Source organism: Microchirus variegatus, assembly GCF_963457635.1.
Source record: "Microchirus variegatus genome assembly, chromosome: 4".
NCBI lineage: Eukaryota > Metazoa > Chordata > Actinopteri > Pleuronectiformes > Soleidae > Microchirus > Microchirus variegatus.
Window position 1 is genome coordinate 2,930,771 of NC_139805.1, and position 17,404 is coordinate 2,948,174.

The 17,404-nt window shown below is 42.1% G+C and overlaps 1 protein-coding gene across 1 annotated transcript in view; it reads left to right on the forward strand.

Moving 5' to 3' along the window:
* orc1 (origin recognition complex, subunit 1) overlaps positions 1-17,163 on the forward strand; it is a gene marked incomplete at both ends in the record, with an annotated part of 21,100 nt that extends 3,937 nt beyond the window's left edge. The window contains 13 exons of the mRNA XM_083887731.1: positions 1-418; positions 1,433-1,733; positions 6,549-6,656; positions 7,387-7,639; positions 9,067-9,173; positions 10,296-10,397; positions 12,019-12,190; positions 13,868-13,975; positions 14,248-14,397; positions 16,174-16,293; positions 16,383-16,552; positions 16,640-16,727; positions 16,969-17,163. The exon at positions 1-418 is cut by the window's left edge and continues 33 nt beyond it. Coding sequence (XP_083743857.1) covers positions 1-418; positions 1,433-1,733; positions 6,549-6,656; positions 7,387-7,639; positions 9,067-9,173; positions 10,296-10,397; positions 12,019-12,190; positions 13,868-13,975; positions 14,248-14,397; positions 16,174-16,293; positions 16,383-16,552; positions 16,640-16,727; positions 16,969-17,163 — 2,292 coding nt within the window. The remainder of the gene's footprint in view (positions 419-1,432; positions 1,734-6,548; positions 6,657-7,386; positions 7,640-9,066; positions 9,174-10,295; positions 10,398-12,018; positions 12,191-13,867; positions 13,976-14,247; positions 14,398-16,173; positions 16,294-16,382; positions 16,553-16,639; positions 16,728-16,968) is intronic.
* Positions 17,164-17,404: the final 241 nt, after the last annotated feature.

Here is a 17,404-nt window from a genome sequence, read left to right on the forward strand (position 1 = left end):
AACTCTGACGATAAGGACACTCTGTTTGTCAAGCTTTCCTGGGACTCTAAAACCTTCAGGGTGGTGCACTCTGCTGCGGTGACTTCTGCACCTGAACATGCACCAGCATCCTCACCTCCTCCCCGTCCTAAACCCTCCCTGCCCCCCTCACCCCCCTGCTCCCCACCTGCGGCAACCCCAGCATCTCGACGCGTGTCTCGACGTACGTTGTCCACGCCAGACGCCGCAGTCGTGCACCGAGCCTGTTCTGCAGAGGAGAGGCTCAGCGGCGGCGCCATGAGCACGGGGAAGGTCCGAGCTTTGGAGGCGGAGTCCCTTCACTCGGCCACAAAACTGTCGGCCTCAAAATGTCTGAGCGCAACCAGGAGGAAAGCCTCAGCCAGGACGCCTGGAGTCCGCAAGAAACTGCAGCTCAGCAGTGAGTGTTGTCTTTTTTTGTTTTATTACTTTTTTTGACACCGTCACCTTTATCTCCTGGAATTATTAGCCATTAGGGCTGAACGATATAGGACAAAAATCTGATCACATTATTCAATATCGATGTATGTGTATATACACATACATCGATATTGAACATATCGATATTGAACACGACACACCTGTGCCAGTGGAGTTTCTCTGTCTGCTTTTTTTTCTTTTTTCTTTTTTTGCCTCTCATTTTTATTATCGCTGCTTTGATGGTCAATAATGGACATTACAGCCATTTTTTTTTTAGCCTAAAACGAAGTAGTACACTTCAGAATAGTTTCCATCCCCTCATTGCTGCTGCCGTAAGAAAAAAAAATACAAAAAATTGACACGTGGACCTCGACAATCGACTCTCAAAATGTCGTGAAATTCCCGTCTCCTAATATTTATGAAGGCCAATTGTAAACGTTTCTCCTCTTTGCCGCAAGATGATGTTTTAGGTCTTTGGAGCTGGTCTGTGGGTCGACTGTGACTGTTCTCACCATCCTTCGCCTCTGCTTATCTGAGATTTTTCTTGGTCTGCCACTTCAGGCCTTAACTAGAACTGTGCCTGTGGTCTTCCAATTCCTCACAATGTTCCTCACAGTTGAAACTGAGAGCTTAAATCTCGGAGATAGCTTTCTGTATCCTTCCCCTAAACTATGATGTTGAACAATCATTGTTTTCAGGTCATTTGAGAGTTGTTTTGAGGCTCCCATGTTGCCACTCTTCAGAGAAGATGCAAAGAGGAGAAACACTTACAATTGGCCTCCTTAAATACCGTTTCTCATGATTGGATTCACCTGTGTGTGGAGGTCAAGGGTCACACCTGATATTAAAGCTGATATGAAAGCAACACTAGTGGTGAATTAGCAGGTTGACAGCTTTGTTTGATTGACACACATTCCTTTACTGCAGATTATCCAGTCTCCGCCTCAATGTTAAGTTTTGCTAAGTCGAATGTGTGTGACGTTGTCACCGTCAGGTCCGGAGAAAATGAGCCGAGAGGATGTCATGGGCCAGCTGCTGCAAGAGGAGCTGGAATCGGAGATGATGTTGGTTCAGAGGCTGTCAGCTTCTCCTCCCCAGACCCTGCACCTCACCCCCCACAGGAAGGGCCACACAGCCCCTGGCAGTCCCCTCTCTCACCGCCTCACCCCCCTCAGGAAGGCTCAAGGAGCCCGCGAGGCTGAGGACGCCATCCCCATAAAGCCGTTCTCTGTGGTCGTCCAGCAGCTGTCTGACACCGACAGTCCACCTATTGCTATCAGAGATGACTCCACCAGGTTAGAGTCCACTCTCACTCATATTCAACCACATTTTCAAAAATGTCCTTAGGCAGACGATGTTCACCTCACTGCGTGGTAGATGGTCCTGTGATAATTCCTTGCTTTACCAATGATAAAGCTGTTGTACATGCAGCAAAAGCAGTGTAATCGGTTTGGAAAGTAAAGTGGAATTTACAGATCATTTTCATGTTTTTCAAATTGTCAGGAACTGATTTGAAATGAAGGAACTGGATTAATAGATTAAAGATTAAAAATAGATTCATTCACAGATAACCGGGTTTTTAAAAGGAAAGAAGAGAGATTAATGATACTGAACCAGTCATTAAGAGAGAGCTTTATCTTGGCTTGAAATTGTGTAACTCCGATATTAACAGTGTTAAATGTTGTAACAGTTTCACATTTTTGCAAACCACACATTAATTGGTTAAAAGGGTTTGGAATTGTGCAAACAAAAGTTTAGAGGTTTGATTTGGTTTATCAAATCTTCAAACCCTTTTCTGGTTTAATTTGTAAAAAAAAAATGCAGTCACGCAGAGATTTATGGGGTTAAATGTGTTCCAATAATATTTATATATGTGCAGAGTGTGATCAAGTATTTCTTGATTTGAAAGAGTGTTTTTAGATCCACAAAAATGACTTCCGGGTCTGGAGCGTGGAGTAGGTAGCAAACCGGGATTACTCTGTTCACATCCGACCAAACTCCTTTTAAAATCCGACTAATACCACTTATTTTTTTGGTGCAACCGTTGAATTTTGCTGACATGGATTAGGAGAAGAAAAAAGCGAGAAAGAGCAGCAGGACAGGCCAAACCAATCCATCCATCCATTATCTACCACTTCATCCTCCACCAGAGGGTCGCGGGGGGTGCTGTGCCTATCTCAGCAGACATTGGGCGATAGGCGGTGTACACCCTGGACAGTTCGCCAGTCCATCACAGGGCCACATATAGAGACAAACAACCGTTCACTCACACACTCACACCTACGGTCAATTTAGAGTGACCAATTCACCTAATCCCCATATCGCATGTTTTTGGACTGTGGGAGGAAGCCGGAGAACCCGGAGAAAACCCACGCACACACGGGGAGAACATGCAAACTCCTTGCAGAAAGGCCCTCGTTCCGAAGTTGTTCCAAACGGGGCTCGAAACCCAGGAACCCGGGTCTTCTTGCTGCAAAGGCAAGAGTGCTAACCACTACACCAACCGACAGGCCGAACCAATTTAAGCATTTAATTGGCAGACCAATTTAATAAAAGATACACATCAAGCCGACACAGCTAAGCTAGCGCAGGTGGACCCTGAAGCTAACTCTCAGCTGACCCTGCTTGACACGGAGAGACTATTCATTTCCATGGAGGAACGCATAAAAGCCAAGCTTTCTGCTCAACTCTCAGCTGGACCGAGCCATTATCGACCAACACCACGAAGCCATTCAACAGTTGGAAATATCGCCTAATGAGACCCAGACGAGGCTTGAAAAACTGGAATCTACGTGTGCCATGCTCTGTCGTAACAACAAAGACTTGAAGGTGAAACTCGATGATCTTGAAAATCGATCCAGGCGAAACAATATTCGTATAATAGGACTCCCTGAAAACGTCGAGGGTCAACATCCTACAACATTCATTGACACACTGCTGAAGGAAACATTTGGACCAGAAGCTTTCCCTACCTCGAATATTGCTGACAGAGCCCACTGGATCGCCGTAGCAAAGAGGAATTCACCTGACGCCAGACCGCGTCCCCTCATCGTGCAGATTCATCACTTTCAAACCAAGGAGTGCATCCTGAAGCTTGAAAAATCAAGCAAAGTCACAAATGACTATTTGAAAATGACGCAACTGGCATATTCTAGGCTGCATTTTTTAAATTAGTTTAGATTTGATTGTTCTATAGCCTGCAAATTAAAAGAAGATGTAATGCATACATGCTGGAAAAATGTATATCCTTGGAATATAGTTAGAATATAGTTGGAGTATAGAGTTGTCAAAGAGCCATTGATTTGATTGTGTGGTAATGCTCCGTCATGTTTTGAATCTATTCCAGTAATATTGAGTTAACGTTGACTCTAAAAATCACAATTGCAATACTGCAAAGTAAAAACTGTGAATGGATATTTTTGCCCAAATCATTTAGACCTTTGCCACATCTGTAAAAACTTCCATAAGTAAAACACAACCAAGGATTTTTCAAACTAAAAAAGCATGTGCAGCTTGGAAGATGTCAAAGCTCAGAATGGTCTGGACCCACTCTAGAGAAGTCGTTGTTGATGTAGCCTTAAATAAAAGTATCAACTCCTGATGCACAACAAAGAACACGGTTTCAGAAGACAAACACTGGTGGTTTTTGGGTGAGTCGTGTTCTGGCTGCAGTTTGTGCAAGTGGTGAAGTTTGAGCCCATGAAGTGTCTGGTATTCCAGATATTTCAATGAAAGCAGTACAGTTTTCTAACTAAAGTTTCTAACTTCACATTGATTTGTTTGTTCCCAGAGCTGCAACTCCATCTCGAAGGAAAGAAGCAAAAATGGCGAGGCGACCTGGTCTGGCTGTGCTGTGAGTGTGACTTTCTCCTCTCTTTTTACAGCAATCACTACACTGTTAGCAAACACGAGACACGCAACCAAATACCTCAGGGGAGGGGGGGAAATAAAATATACTAGGATACAGCCAAGTTGGTACGGAAATTAAAAAGAAAATATCTCAACCATCTCTCTCTATTTGCCTTGTGCTTGCTTGTGCCGATGCCATGGAATAATCCCAGAGTTAAATACAGGTTAAAGATGGTGTAAAAGGCTGCAACGAACCATGATTGATATATTTCTTTATATATAAACAAATAATCGGTCCATTAGTTTCTCTATTGTCAGTAAATGGTGAGGTTTTCAAATGTCTTATTTTGTCCGTAAAACAAAAATATTCTGTTTTAATGATTTATCTGTTATAAGAAGCAAACAAATCAGAAAATATTCACATTTAAGAAGCTGAAAAAATCAGATCGATTATAAAACAAGTTGGTAAGTGTAGTAAACGATGAATAATCAGTCAATTGTTTACTCATGCAGCACTATTGCAGCCCTAATAGTACAAATCTTTGCATTAAAATATCGAAAAAACTGCAGAGGGTGACATCTGTGAGAAAAAAACAACAATAATAAAAATAATTAACCTCTTCTTGGTACCAGTACTGTGGTCCATATCTGGACATGTTGACTTAGTCCCTCATTTGTATTTTGCTCCCTCTCTTTTCGCTTTTCGCATCTCGTAAAAATCGACTATCATCATAAAATCATTCATAAATTATTTACCACATAATATTTGCTGCTCTTCTACATGTATGTTATTTTGTGAGTACTCCAACTTAGGGCTGGGCGATATAACCATATTTTGAACAAACACCGACGTTTTGATTGGTCAATTTTCTTGCCATGTTAATTTCATACAGTCTATGGTCATTCTTGATGAAAACGAGGTTGTATCTGTAGATTTCTTATTCCTCCAGGTCATCTTTATCCATAACACATCGAGTCGGTAACAACTTGACTCATGGCATGTTTCCACTAGTGTGTCCCTATTCGCCTCAGCACAGCAAGTTTATTTTGCGTTTCTACTAGCGATGGTTCCTGGTAACTTTTTTTTTTAGCACCTGCTCTGGCAAGATTCCAAGCAAGCTGCGACGATACTATGCATGACATTGCTAAACTGCCGGCCACTGATTGGTCAGTGTGCCATTACAGGAAGAGACGTCCGACACAAGAATCAAGCCAAATAATGCCAATTTGTAGATTACCAGGAAAATGTCTAAAATCTCAATATTGAACAGAGGGGTCTGGTGTATTTAACAACAGAACTGATGATTGCGATCACGAGCGGCATCACAAACCCTGCCATTGTACATCAGTCCAGTGTCAGACTGAGCCCTGTGCTCTGGTCATGGAGGAAGTACTGAACAAATAGTTTTAATTAACTGATTCTAATGATGATGAAACATTAGAAACATTAGATGAGCATCTGCTTAACAAGGCACTAGACCAGGGGTCTGCAACCTGTGGCTCTGGAGCCACATGTGGCTCTTCAGCCACTCTGCAGTGGCTCCTTGTAGCTTTAGAGATCGAGGCGACAAATAAAAGTCTTTTAATATCTTGTGCGTCACATCCAACGTCGACGTAAAATGCAATATTCAGTAGACGTTTGGATGCGTCCTGTCCATCTTTGGATCCACGTACCGTTTTCTCGAGCGCGAACGACGTACAATCCAAATATTTGCTTCGTTTATTTCAAAGTGGGTTCATTTGAATTTCTTTAATTTGACACAAACAATGGATGAACCAGGTCCACGGGGTCTAGAGGTTGGGGATAAACTGGTCATGTTGTAGTTCTTAAATGTCATAATGAACTATTGTATATAGTATGTCTGTATAAAAACCTTTATACGTGTTATTATCTTCATTTTGTGGGGTTTTTTTTGCGGCTCCAAATGAATTTTATTTGGGTGGAGAGGCGACAAAAATGGCTCTTTTCATCCTAAAGGTTACCGACCCCTGAGCTAGCCACTTGTTTGTATGTCCCGCGTAAAACAGGATCGCAGCCGTTTCATACAGCCGTGCAGTGATGACTCCGCCCACGTTGAGTAGGTACTATTTTGTAGTGGAAAACCAACCTAAAGCGTGAAGTGCTGAGGTGGAACAGGGGCTTTAAAGAGATTGTAGCTAACTGTCAACCTTGTGTGTGTGTGTGCGTGTCAGGGTGTGTGAAACAGTTTGAACATTTTCACCTTTTGTGTTGTTGTTGTTGTCATGTTCGATGTCAACAGGGCCGAGGTGGATAATGAAAACTCTCCCATGCTGCCAACTGCCACAACGCCGAGGAGCTCCAAGAGGAAGTCTGCTCTGTTGGTGTCGTCTCGCATCAGGAAACAGCTGTATGTGCACGGCTGATCTGCTATTATATATTCATATTGATCAACCACATTCACTTCACTTTCTTGGAGAGATCGTTCAGTCCAGACGGAACGTAACGCATCACGTCATTCTAACATATATTATAATTTAGGTATTATTTTTTTGTCCTTAATCCTTAAGCTAATTTCACCGATTTCTCTCAGACTAATAACTAGGGATTTCTAGTCCCATTTGAATATAATATGGTCCCATTTGTTATGAATATTCTAAACTCCAGCGTATGCGAGCGAGTGACGGCACGTTCACAGCATGTTGTGCTAACTGGAGCAGCTAATGTCTTCAAGCAAACACGGTCTAGACACGCGCACGTTCTGAATTCTCTCAAGTGGGGAAAACTTCACCTCATACAATGATGCCAAAAGTGATCAGCGTTGATGTTCTCTGACATGATGTCACATGACATCATGTCCGTGTCTAGCAGCCGGCCAGACTCAGACGGTTCATGATGGAGAAAGAACTAGAAGTTTCGTCTACAGAGACTGTTTGAAAAAGAAAAAGCTTGGAATAAAGTCAGCAAGGAGTTTGGTCTACCTGGTTGTGTCATGAATGGACACAAGAATAACAAAAAATAATGACTTAAGTCATTTTTTTTATATAATAAAGCAAATACCAAATACTCATGCCCAATCCCTACTAATAACAGATATTGCCTCTATAACCATTTATAGTTGAGTTTTTTTGTTTGTTTAGGCATCTTCTGGACAACGATCAAGTCCTGCAATCTGACGAAGAAGATGGGGATGAAGATGTGTTTGTTCCATCAAAGGAGCTACAGAGCAGCAGTGAGGAGGAGGAGGAGGAGACGGAAGAGGAGGAAGAGCTAGACAGTGACCAGGAAGTAGCTGCAAAGAAGAGCAGAAACGCAGTAGGATCTCGCACCCCTCGTTCAAAGAGGAAACGTGGCACCTCTGCCAGGACGCCGCGTAAAACCCCCAACAAGAAGGTGAGAATCCATGTAAAAGTAATTGTCTGTTTGCTGTTTTGCTCTGGGCCGTTTAGGTCACTCTGCTGAGAGTTGTAAATGTGAATGTACTTTATTTATACAGCCCTTTACAACAATCCTTTCGGTGATCCAAAGTGCTTTACAAGAAATAAATAAATAAAGAGGAAACAAATAAAAGTAATTAAAAACAGTAAAAACAATAAAATAGTGCAAAATAAAATAAGATAGAATCAGATAAAAGATAAGAAGACAAAAGATAAAAAGTGTCCCCATACTACTCGGTATTAAAAGCCATCCTAAATAAATAGGTTTTTAGCCTTGATTGGAAGAGGCCCAGGTCAGAGATAAGACGCATCTCAACAGGGAGTTTATTCCAGAGCCTGGGAGCAGCAACAGCAAAGGCTCGATCACCCCAGTGTTTATATTTTGACCTAGGCACTTCCAGCAACATTTGGTTGTTTGACCTCAGAGCTCTACCTGGATCACGAACAGTTAAAAGCTCAGATAAATAAGATGGGGCAAGATCATGAAGAGCTTTAAAGGCAAACATTAAAAGTTTAAAATCGATTCTAAAAGAGACTGGAAGCCAATGGAGAGAGTGTAGAACAGGGGTGATGTGCTCTCTTCTATTAGTGTTGGTTTAAAGACGGGCAGCAGCGTTTTGAACAAGTTGACGACTGAGAGAAGTCTGGGAAATGCCAACATACAGTGCATTGCAGTAGTCTAATCTGGAACTGATTAGCGCATGTATGGCTTTCTCAAGGTCGTGACGGCTTAAAAACGTTTTAACTTTATGAGTTGTCTCATATTATGTTTTTTTTTTTTTTTTTAAATGACAGGATTCCTTCCAACTCAACTTGGTAACTTAAGTTTCATCATTTAGATTCTTGCAAACCTTTATAGACACATTTTATGTTGCTGAATGCGAATGTGCTACAGTTATGGTTGTGTTCAGAATTTAAACTTTATTCAAACTCTTATTTAGTGCATATGATATGAGGACAAAAAAAAGTTCTCATCCTCACCTTGTTTGTTTTCAACCAAAGAAGGGTAGAAGCCAGCCAAATTTGAGAAGTAGATCTTAAGATTAGGCATACAACCACCATCTTTAACATTGACAGAATTTTCAGGATTCTTTCTGTAGCTTTTCTCAGTTCTAATGTCTCTCATGGAAATGTAACCTGATGTTGCTTAGTCAAATGATCGCAATGTGTCACCCAACATCAATCGGATGTTGACAAAGATGAAGATTAAAAGCTTAGAGAAAATGTGAAAACAATAAAGATAAAAATGCTCATAGGAATAAGTAACTGGAAAGACATTTTCATATAAGTAGGGTGTTAAAGGGATAATAGTCTATGACTTAAAAGCCTGAACACAAAGTTGAGTTGTTTTCTCACTTTGTATTTTTCTTTTAATTTGAACAGATCACACCCGGCACACCTCAAACCCCCCGGCATGCTACGCCCATCATCCCGAGCAGGTCACTTCTGGCCCGTCGCCCCGCTAATGTCCTGGAGGAGGCCAGGGCCAGGTGAGAGGAGAGACGCAACAATCACTCATCTGTCTTTCAGTGATTTGTACTATGAATTTCAGCTATTATTAGGCTGAAACAGAGTTGAGGGAGCGTGGGGTACGAACGTTCCCCTAAGAAATGAGAATGTTCTGTCCTGAAGACGTAACTGTGCACTCCGGCACAATTTGTTAATGTTAAAAAAAATAGCGATAGCAGCTAGCTAACCACTTACGAAAGGAACGCCGGGATAGCATCGGCTACGACTAGCTAGTAATTCAAAACAAACTTGACTAGTGATTCAGAAACACAATTGAAGAAGACCACAATACAATGATTACACATGACTGTCGTGATTAAAATACTGAAAATACATTTGTGCGAGTCTTTAACGGCCAGCTTTCAAACTTCACTGACAGGTGACGCGGCGGAAGCTACGAAATTCCTCAAAGCCCTCCGTTTCAAATCCAATCCATGTACAGAAAAATACAAAATGATTTCCCTGGTGTGTGCCAACTTTTAGGAAGCTCGAGTACCCTGAGGTTGTGGTAAACGTTTAGAGGTTATGTGCCACACACCCACGTCCATGGTCCTACTTTTGAGGGTGCTTTATAACCCCATGGCTATTTACCGGTTCGAGCACTGTGCTACTTGTTTTAATTTTGCCTACACCTGACCTCCATGCCAATTTTTTCTGCACGTTAAACCCCTCATAAATGCAAGCAGCAACATTAATAATAATAATCATTATAATAAATATAATTCCAAAAAGGAATCAGAAATTATTACAAGAAAGTAGAAAGACGGTAAGATTACATCTGTATGTCGTTTTTACCGTTCTCCCGCTCCACTTTTAAGTATTACGTAGCAGTAAGTAACCGTTGGAAACATAGTTATTGTTATTAACATTGTTGCTTGCATTTATGAGGGGGTTAACTCATAACCCCGTCATAAGGAGGGATGGTCCTTAATATGATGACCCTCCATTTGACTGAACCCAAGCCTATATGTGTCATACGTGCACTGAGAGAAAACTGAATTATTACTTTTAAGTTGCTGCTGTTTTCTGATTGTCCACTGGCACTAAATGTGAGAATTTCCTCCAGATGAATCCAACAGTTGTGTACCTCTCTCTCCCTTTAGGCTCCATGTGTCCGCAGTGCCAGAGTCACTTCCCTGCAGGGAGCAGGAGTTTCAGGACATCTACAGCTTTGTGGAGAGCAAGATTGTCGACGGAACTGGAGGGTGAGAGCCAGATGATTGTGCGTGTGTGTGTTAGGGATGCAGCGGTATTCGGTATTTTAGCGAACCGTTCAGTACCCCCTGTTCAGTTCAATAAACAACGGTATTTTGGTACGTTTCGGCCCGTCCCAAAACTTATTGTTATCAAAACTTTGAAAAGCAGTGCGATTATTAGATCCACTCAGGAGCGGAGACGTGAGCGCAGCGCTGCACTGTGCCAAGATCTGCTGCTCATGCCGCTTTCAAAGCCAATCGCAACGTCCCTGAGTTTCCCAGGAGCCAATCGGCGATCTGCATGAAAATGATGAGCGCTGTCTGAACAGTGCAGAAACTCGACGCTGAAGTTAGCCTCCGATTCGGCACTTAAGGGGAAATTAACTTAATGCGCAGTGCGACTGTTTGTACACTGGTTGTCTGTTTTTTGTGACACTTATTGATGTGAAAACATTTTAGACATGCTAGGTAAGACATTAACCTTGCATGACATCAACTGTTGTATTTGTGAAACTTTTATTTTATTTGTGAAAATGATAAAGGGGAGATTTTTGTTTTGCCGTTTTTGTTTTATACCTAGATCTCATGATGAGGTCAAAAACCACTGTACATAGACTTCTGAAATGTGGACGAGATTATCCTACAGACCCTGAAGATGTGTTCTCGTATATGTATGTATGCACGCGTATATGTATGTATGCACGCGTATATGTATGTATGCACGCGTATATCTATGTATGCACGCGTATATCTATGTATGTACGCGTATATCTATGTATGTACGCGTATATATATGTATGTACGCGTATATATATGTATGTGCGCGTATATATATATGTATGTGCGCGTATATGTATGTGCGCGTATATGTATGTACGCGTATATATATGTATGTACGCGTATTTATATGTATGTACGCGTATATATATGTATGTACGCGTATATATATATGTATTTAGTGTACGTGTATATGTACGCATATGCGTATATGTACGCGTATATGTACGCATATATGTACGCATATATGCGTATATGTATGTATGTATGTACGCCTGTACGCGTATATGTATGTATGTAAGCACGCGTATATGTATGTATGTATGTACTCGTATGTATATGTATGTAAGCGTATATATATGTATGTACGCGTATATATATGTATATGTATGTACACGTGTATATATATGTATGTACGCGTATATATATATATATATGTATGTAGTGTACGCGTATATGTACGCGTATATGCGTATATGTACGCGTATATGCGTATATGGTATATGTACGCGTATATGTATGTATGTATGTACGCCTGTACGCGTACATGTATGTATGTAAGCACGCGTATTTGTATGTATATATGTACGCGTATATGTATATGTATGTAAGCGTATATATATGTATGTACGCGTATATATATATGTATATGTATGTACGCGTATATATATGTATGTACGCGTATATATATATGTATGTAGTGTACGTGTATATGTATGTATGTACGCATGCGTATATGTATGTATATACATCTATACGTGTATATACACTTATTTTTCTCTTTTTTATAAAAATCTCCTGACCAGTCGTCTGGCTGTCCCACTCACATGAGTTGTGTGTTGCTGCGTTCCAGGTGTATGTATATCTCAGGAGTGCCGGGCACAGGGAAAACTGCCACAGTTCACGAGGTATTGCGCTGTCTGCAGCACGCCACTGAAGTCGATGAGATCCCTCCTTTCCACTTCATTGAGATCAATGGGATGAAGATGACGGATCCTCATCAGGCCTATGTCCAGATCCTGCAGGTGATGAGTTCATGGAAGCAGCTTGAAATGTAAAAGTTATAAGATTACAAGAATTTAAGTGACCAGAATTGTTATATTTGTCCAATTACTGCAGACCCAATGTTTCAGGAACACTGTGAGGCAGTTTATTTATATCTGATAAGGGTTCTCTTGAATTAGAGCAGAGGTCTCAAACTCACTGCCCTATCACAGTCCAATCGGTTTCATTTCCCCCGCCACTTAATATCAAGTTATTTTTTATCAATAGATTCATTTTGCACCATAAACACAGTTATATTGTAAACTACTTATCGTTCCATATAAAACACTTTTATTTTGACGTTCTATGTAATATTGTTACCAACATTGTTATTTGCGATTTCATGGTGGAATATTATAATTTCAAGATCATATGGCCCACCCCTGCACCAGTAACCAGCTTGAGACATGGGTGCCTGCTTAAGACTGTTATCTATGTATGTATGTTCACCACTTTGTCTTACTGTTAAGACAGCATTTTATGGGGTCACATTTGTGTCAAAAGAAGTCGGAGCAGTAAAACAAGTTCACAAGCAAATCATTTGAGTGCAACCCCTCCACTTCCTGTAAATTCTTGGGCTGTCTTGCATGAACTGCATGTTTAAGGTCTCTCCAGAGTATGAAGGTATATTTGGTGCAAATGTCACAAGCACATGTAACTGCAGATTTCGCATCCATGTTACAGGTACACAAATCCTTATTACAGGGGCACAACTACAAGTCAATTGATACAAGTGCTCGAATCTGCTTCTACGAGTTTCAGATACTTTTTCTCCTCGCTAGGTGGTATAAGTGGTACAAAAGGATTTGTAACGTGTGCACGCCGAGCGAATCGGTCGCGGCTTAGAGTGGGCGGGCCTTAGGAAGCTCTCTGCTGAGTTTTGAGTGACAGCTCGGAGTCGCAGATTCACAACATTAAAAGTGTCAAATATACGAGAAAAAACAAAGTGGCAGATTTATGAGATTAACAGTACATTTCCATTTTATTAAATATATAGACTCACACCCACCATTTCTCCCGCTGTTTATGTGTTTTATACATATGAACCGTATCTATATCAGTTCAGTCTGTGTGCTCCCGGCTGCCTCGCTGCGCGAGTAGTTGTGTACCTGTAACAAGGATTTGTGTACCTGTAGTCCTATTTCATGTTAACAAGGTATAAAAGAAACATTTACAACTTCAACTTTACGGTTTACAAATGCACAAATATTGTGCATGTTCTCAGATTATGAAACACAGGTGTGTGAATGTGTTTTGCACCAACTGCACCGCAACTATTGGAGCAGTAGGATTTGTGTACCTGTAACAAGGATTTGTGTTAACAAGGTATAAACATTTTTTTACAACGTCAACTTTACGGTTACACATTTGTGACTTCAATGTACAACTTCAACTTTATGGTTACGCATTTGTGACTTTAGTTTGCGCATGTGAAATCTGCAGTTACATGTGCTTGTGACTTTTGCACCAAATATACCTTCATACCAGAGTAGCTCAATGATATTGAGTTCAGGAGACAGATGGTCACTCCAGAACCTTCACTTTGTTCTGCTGCAGCCAATGACCGGTCGACTTGGCCTTGTGTTTTGGATCATTAAGAGTAAAGTAAAGGAGTAAATTAAAACACTGATGTGTTATCGGCTCCCTCCTCTCTGCAGAAACTGACCGGTCAGAAGGCCACGGCTGACCACGCAGCGGCTCTGCTGGAAAAGAGATTCAGTAACCCTGCACCCAGGAAGGAGAGCACAGTACTGCTGGTGGATGAAGTAAGAACTGCATTTCATATTTCTAGATAAACCTAATAACATCCCTCATAGCAAAAGTTTTTGATGAACGACATGTATACAGACACCTACACACATTACCAAAGATGCATTGTGGATGAATTCAATAGTTCATGTATCGTATATATTGTCTCATCACTTATTATATCAAGTCTTGTTTATAATTGTGTGTGTGTGTGTCTGTTATTGCTATCTTGTCATTGTTTTTGTTTGTCAGCAGAATGACCCTGTGCTTTGTGTTTGGATCTCTGTAGCTGGACTTGTTATGGACACGGAAACAGAACGTGATGTACAACCTGTTTGATTGGCCCACACGGCGTCACGCCCGCCTGGTGGTGCTCACCATCGCCAACACCATGGACCTGCCGGAGAGGATCATGATCAACAGGGTGGCGAGCAGACTGGTGAGGGGGAAAAAAAATTGAAGTTCACTTTGTACAACAATAGAATATACTGGTATCTAGTGATGGGGCCGATCCAATCCAGTATCGGGTTTACGATACAGAACTGGTAATTGACGGATCGGAAATGTAGGATCCAACTGTAGAGATCGCAGAGTCTGTGCTTTAGGCTATGTTTACACTAGCTGGATATTTTTAAAAACGGATATTTTCTTCTCTCCGTTTTCCAAAACACACACATCATCGTTTTCAAAAAAGTTTCCATTTATATCAACCCGCATAAATAAGCTGTCGAGAGCCATCATAAATACGCCAAGCCTGTGGGCATCATAACCAAATGTAAGAAGGTCGCATTTTTGGAGCGTAGTTTTTCTCCGTTTTTCTCTGTTTACATGCAAACGCAAAAACGGAGTTTTCCAAAATCTCCACTTTTGCCGGAGTTTTTTAGAAAGAATAAGTTTTAGAGGCAAAATCGCCGTTTTTGTGTAAACGAAAGGCACAAATGCAGGGGAAAGTCTCCGTTTTTTTAAAAATACACTAGTGCGGGTATTCTTAATGTAGTCTGCTGAAATGTCTCCACAATTGATAAACCTGACTGCTCTGCTAGCTGGAAAAAAGTGGAATGGATTTCCTGAGCGGCGGTGTGTCTCAATGAGACGCGGAACAGTGATGCACGATCCGTTCAGGAAATCCATTCCACAGTTTACGGCCAGCTAGCAGGCGGGCATCATTGACCAGGAGTTTCGCCTGCAGCCGACATAATCCCAGCCGTCACAGTTTTAAAACGCCTGCTCGCTGAGTAGAACAGTACTGACGGCGGCAATGGCAGTTTTTGTTAGCCGTTATATGCCGATATGCTTTTGGCCGTTTTCACGTGAATTTGGCTGGCGAAAAAAAAAATGTCACCGGCCAAAATGTCTGGTGGTAAAAATGACAAAGAATTACCCTAAATCATTGATTTAGGGTAAATCAATGATTTAGGGTCAGTCCACATGGAGACGGTGTTTTAGGACCTGAAACCTTGCGTTGTGTTTGTAGATTGAACATCCACTGTGTGTGTGTGTGCGCGCGTGCGCTGCTCTGCGCTCACAATGTGTGTGTGAGTGATTCTCCGTCCGCAGCAAATAAAGTTAGATGGATCTCGCTCGTGAGGCAGAATTGTGTGTTCTCGTAGTATTTAGGTTTATGGATTTGTCAGGGGTCGCCAGGGGTCTGTAAAATCGCTGTAAAGTTGTACATATCAGCACCTGATGAGGGTGATCTCTTTAGTTAACTGCTCAAAAAGAGAGAGAACGCTCTCTGGTGTGAAGTGAATGTCGCGGGGAGTTCATAATCTGCGCCGTATGCAGCCAAGTTTCGCTTTAGCGCAAAGAGACTTTCCAGCGTTTAACAGGTGCCGTTCCACAGTTTACTCGCTGTGTTTTCGGCCGCCGAATTATCGGTGCATCCCTAAATATGAAATCTTTATTGACAAGAACAATGTAACCGTAATAATGAACGCATTTGATGGAGTCGCTTGGGTTTCAATCGGCACCCAGACAAGGGAGCGCTCGCCGATTACATGGGGGCGCAGTGCACTTTTTCCCCATTATAGAAAAATCTGTGGTGTATAAAAAAAAAATCAAGCAAGCCTTGCAGGGGGACAAGTAAAGCCTGGTGGCCCACCAGGCGTATAATGCACTGTAGGAAACCCTGTGTACAGTATGTATGTATGGTCTGTGGTTTGTTGACAACAAATGAAGTTGTCTGAAACTGAATCACCTCTTCCTTGTTTTCTAGGGTTTGACAAGGATGTCATTCCAGCCATACAGCTTCAAACAGCTGCAGCAGATCATCACGTCTCGGCTGAACAAGGTGAGGGCGTTTGAGGAGGACGCTCTGCAGCTCGTTTCCAGGAAGGTACAGGAATGATGTTCCGCTGCCCTCATCTGACCCGATCTCTACAACAGATCTGGGCACTGATCTGGTTCCTCTCCCCTTCTTATTAGGTGGCAGCTCTGTCGGGCGATGCTCGTCGGTGTCTTGACATCTGCCGCAGAGCGACAGAGATCTGCGAGCACTCTGCCTCTACGCCTTCTGCCTCAGGACTGGTAGGAATGAGTCATGTGATGGAGGCGCTGAACGAGATGTTTTCCTCCGCATACATCACTGCCATCAAGTAAGCGTAATTAGCAAAACACTCGCATTTGTCAACGTGCACATTAAGAGCTGTAAAGAAAAAAAAGTAACCGGTGTGTGTCTCCAGGTGCGCCTCACTGCAGGAGCAGCTCTTCCTCAGGGCCGTCATTGCAGAATTTCGCCGGCTGGGACTGGAAGAGGCCACTTTTCAGCAGGTATAACTCCACCAAATAGGGATGCATGATATTATTGGCACAATATTGGCTTCAACATGATTTATCAACTATCACAAACACGTCAAGACCCCCTGATATGACAATGACTAAAACGGTAGACTGAATAGGCTGCTACTTCCTTGATTTCTATGCTTGCTCCCTCTCCAACTGTTTATTTTTGCACAGTGAAGAAATGTGTTGATTGATGTGCAGAACCTGATTGAACGTTTGCCGTCCTCAGGTGTTCGTGCAGCACCAGGCTCTATGCCGGGTGGAGGGTCTGCAGCCCATAAGCGTGTCTGAGGGTCTCGCTGTGTGTCAGCGTCTGGGAGGCTGCAGGCTCCTGCTGCTGGAGCCCAGTCGCCAGGGAGTCCTGCAGCGTGTCCGCCTCAACGTCAGCCAGGACGACGTCCTCTACGCCCTGAAAGCTGACTGAAACGGGAATCTCACAGATCTGAATGATGATCATCTCGAACAGGGATGCAAACCGAAATCACTCATTTTTAAACCTTGAATCACACTTAGACTGTCGTTTCTTGTCTTGTCACTTTCCTTTTCCAATATGGGAGAGTTTGATCCCCAGTCCCCAGTTTAATTCCTATTTAGAATGTGAGATCCAGCTCTTTCTGATGAGTTTTAATTTTATATAGTTCGTCGTTTTTTTTTGTTTGAGTTCT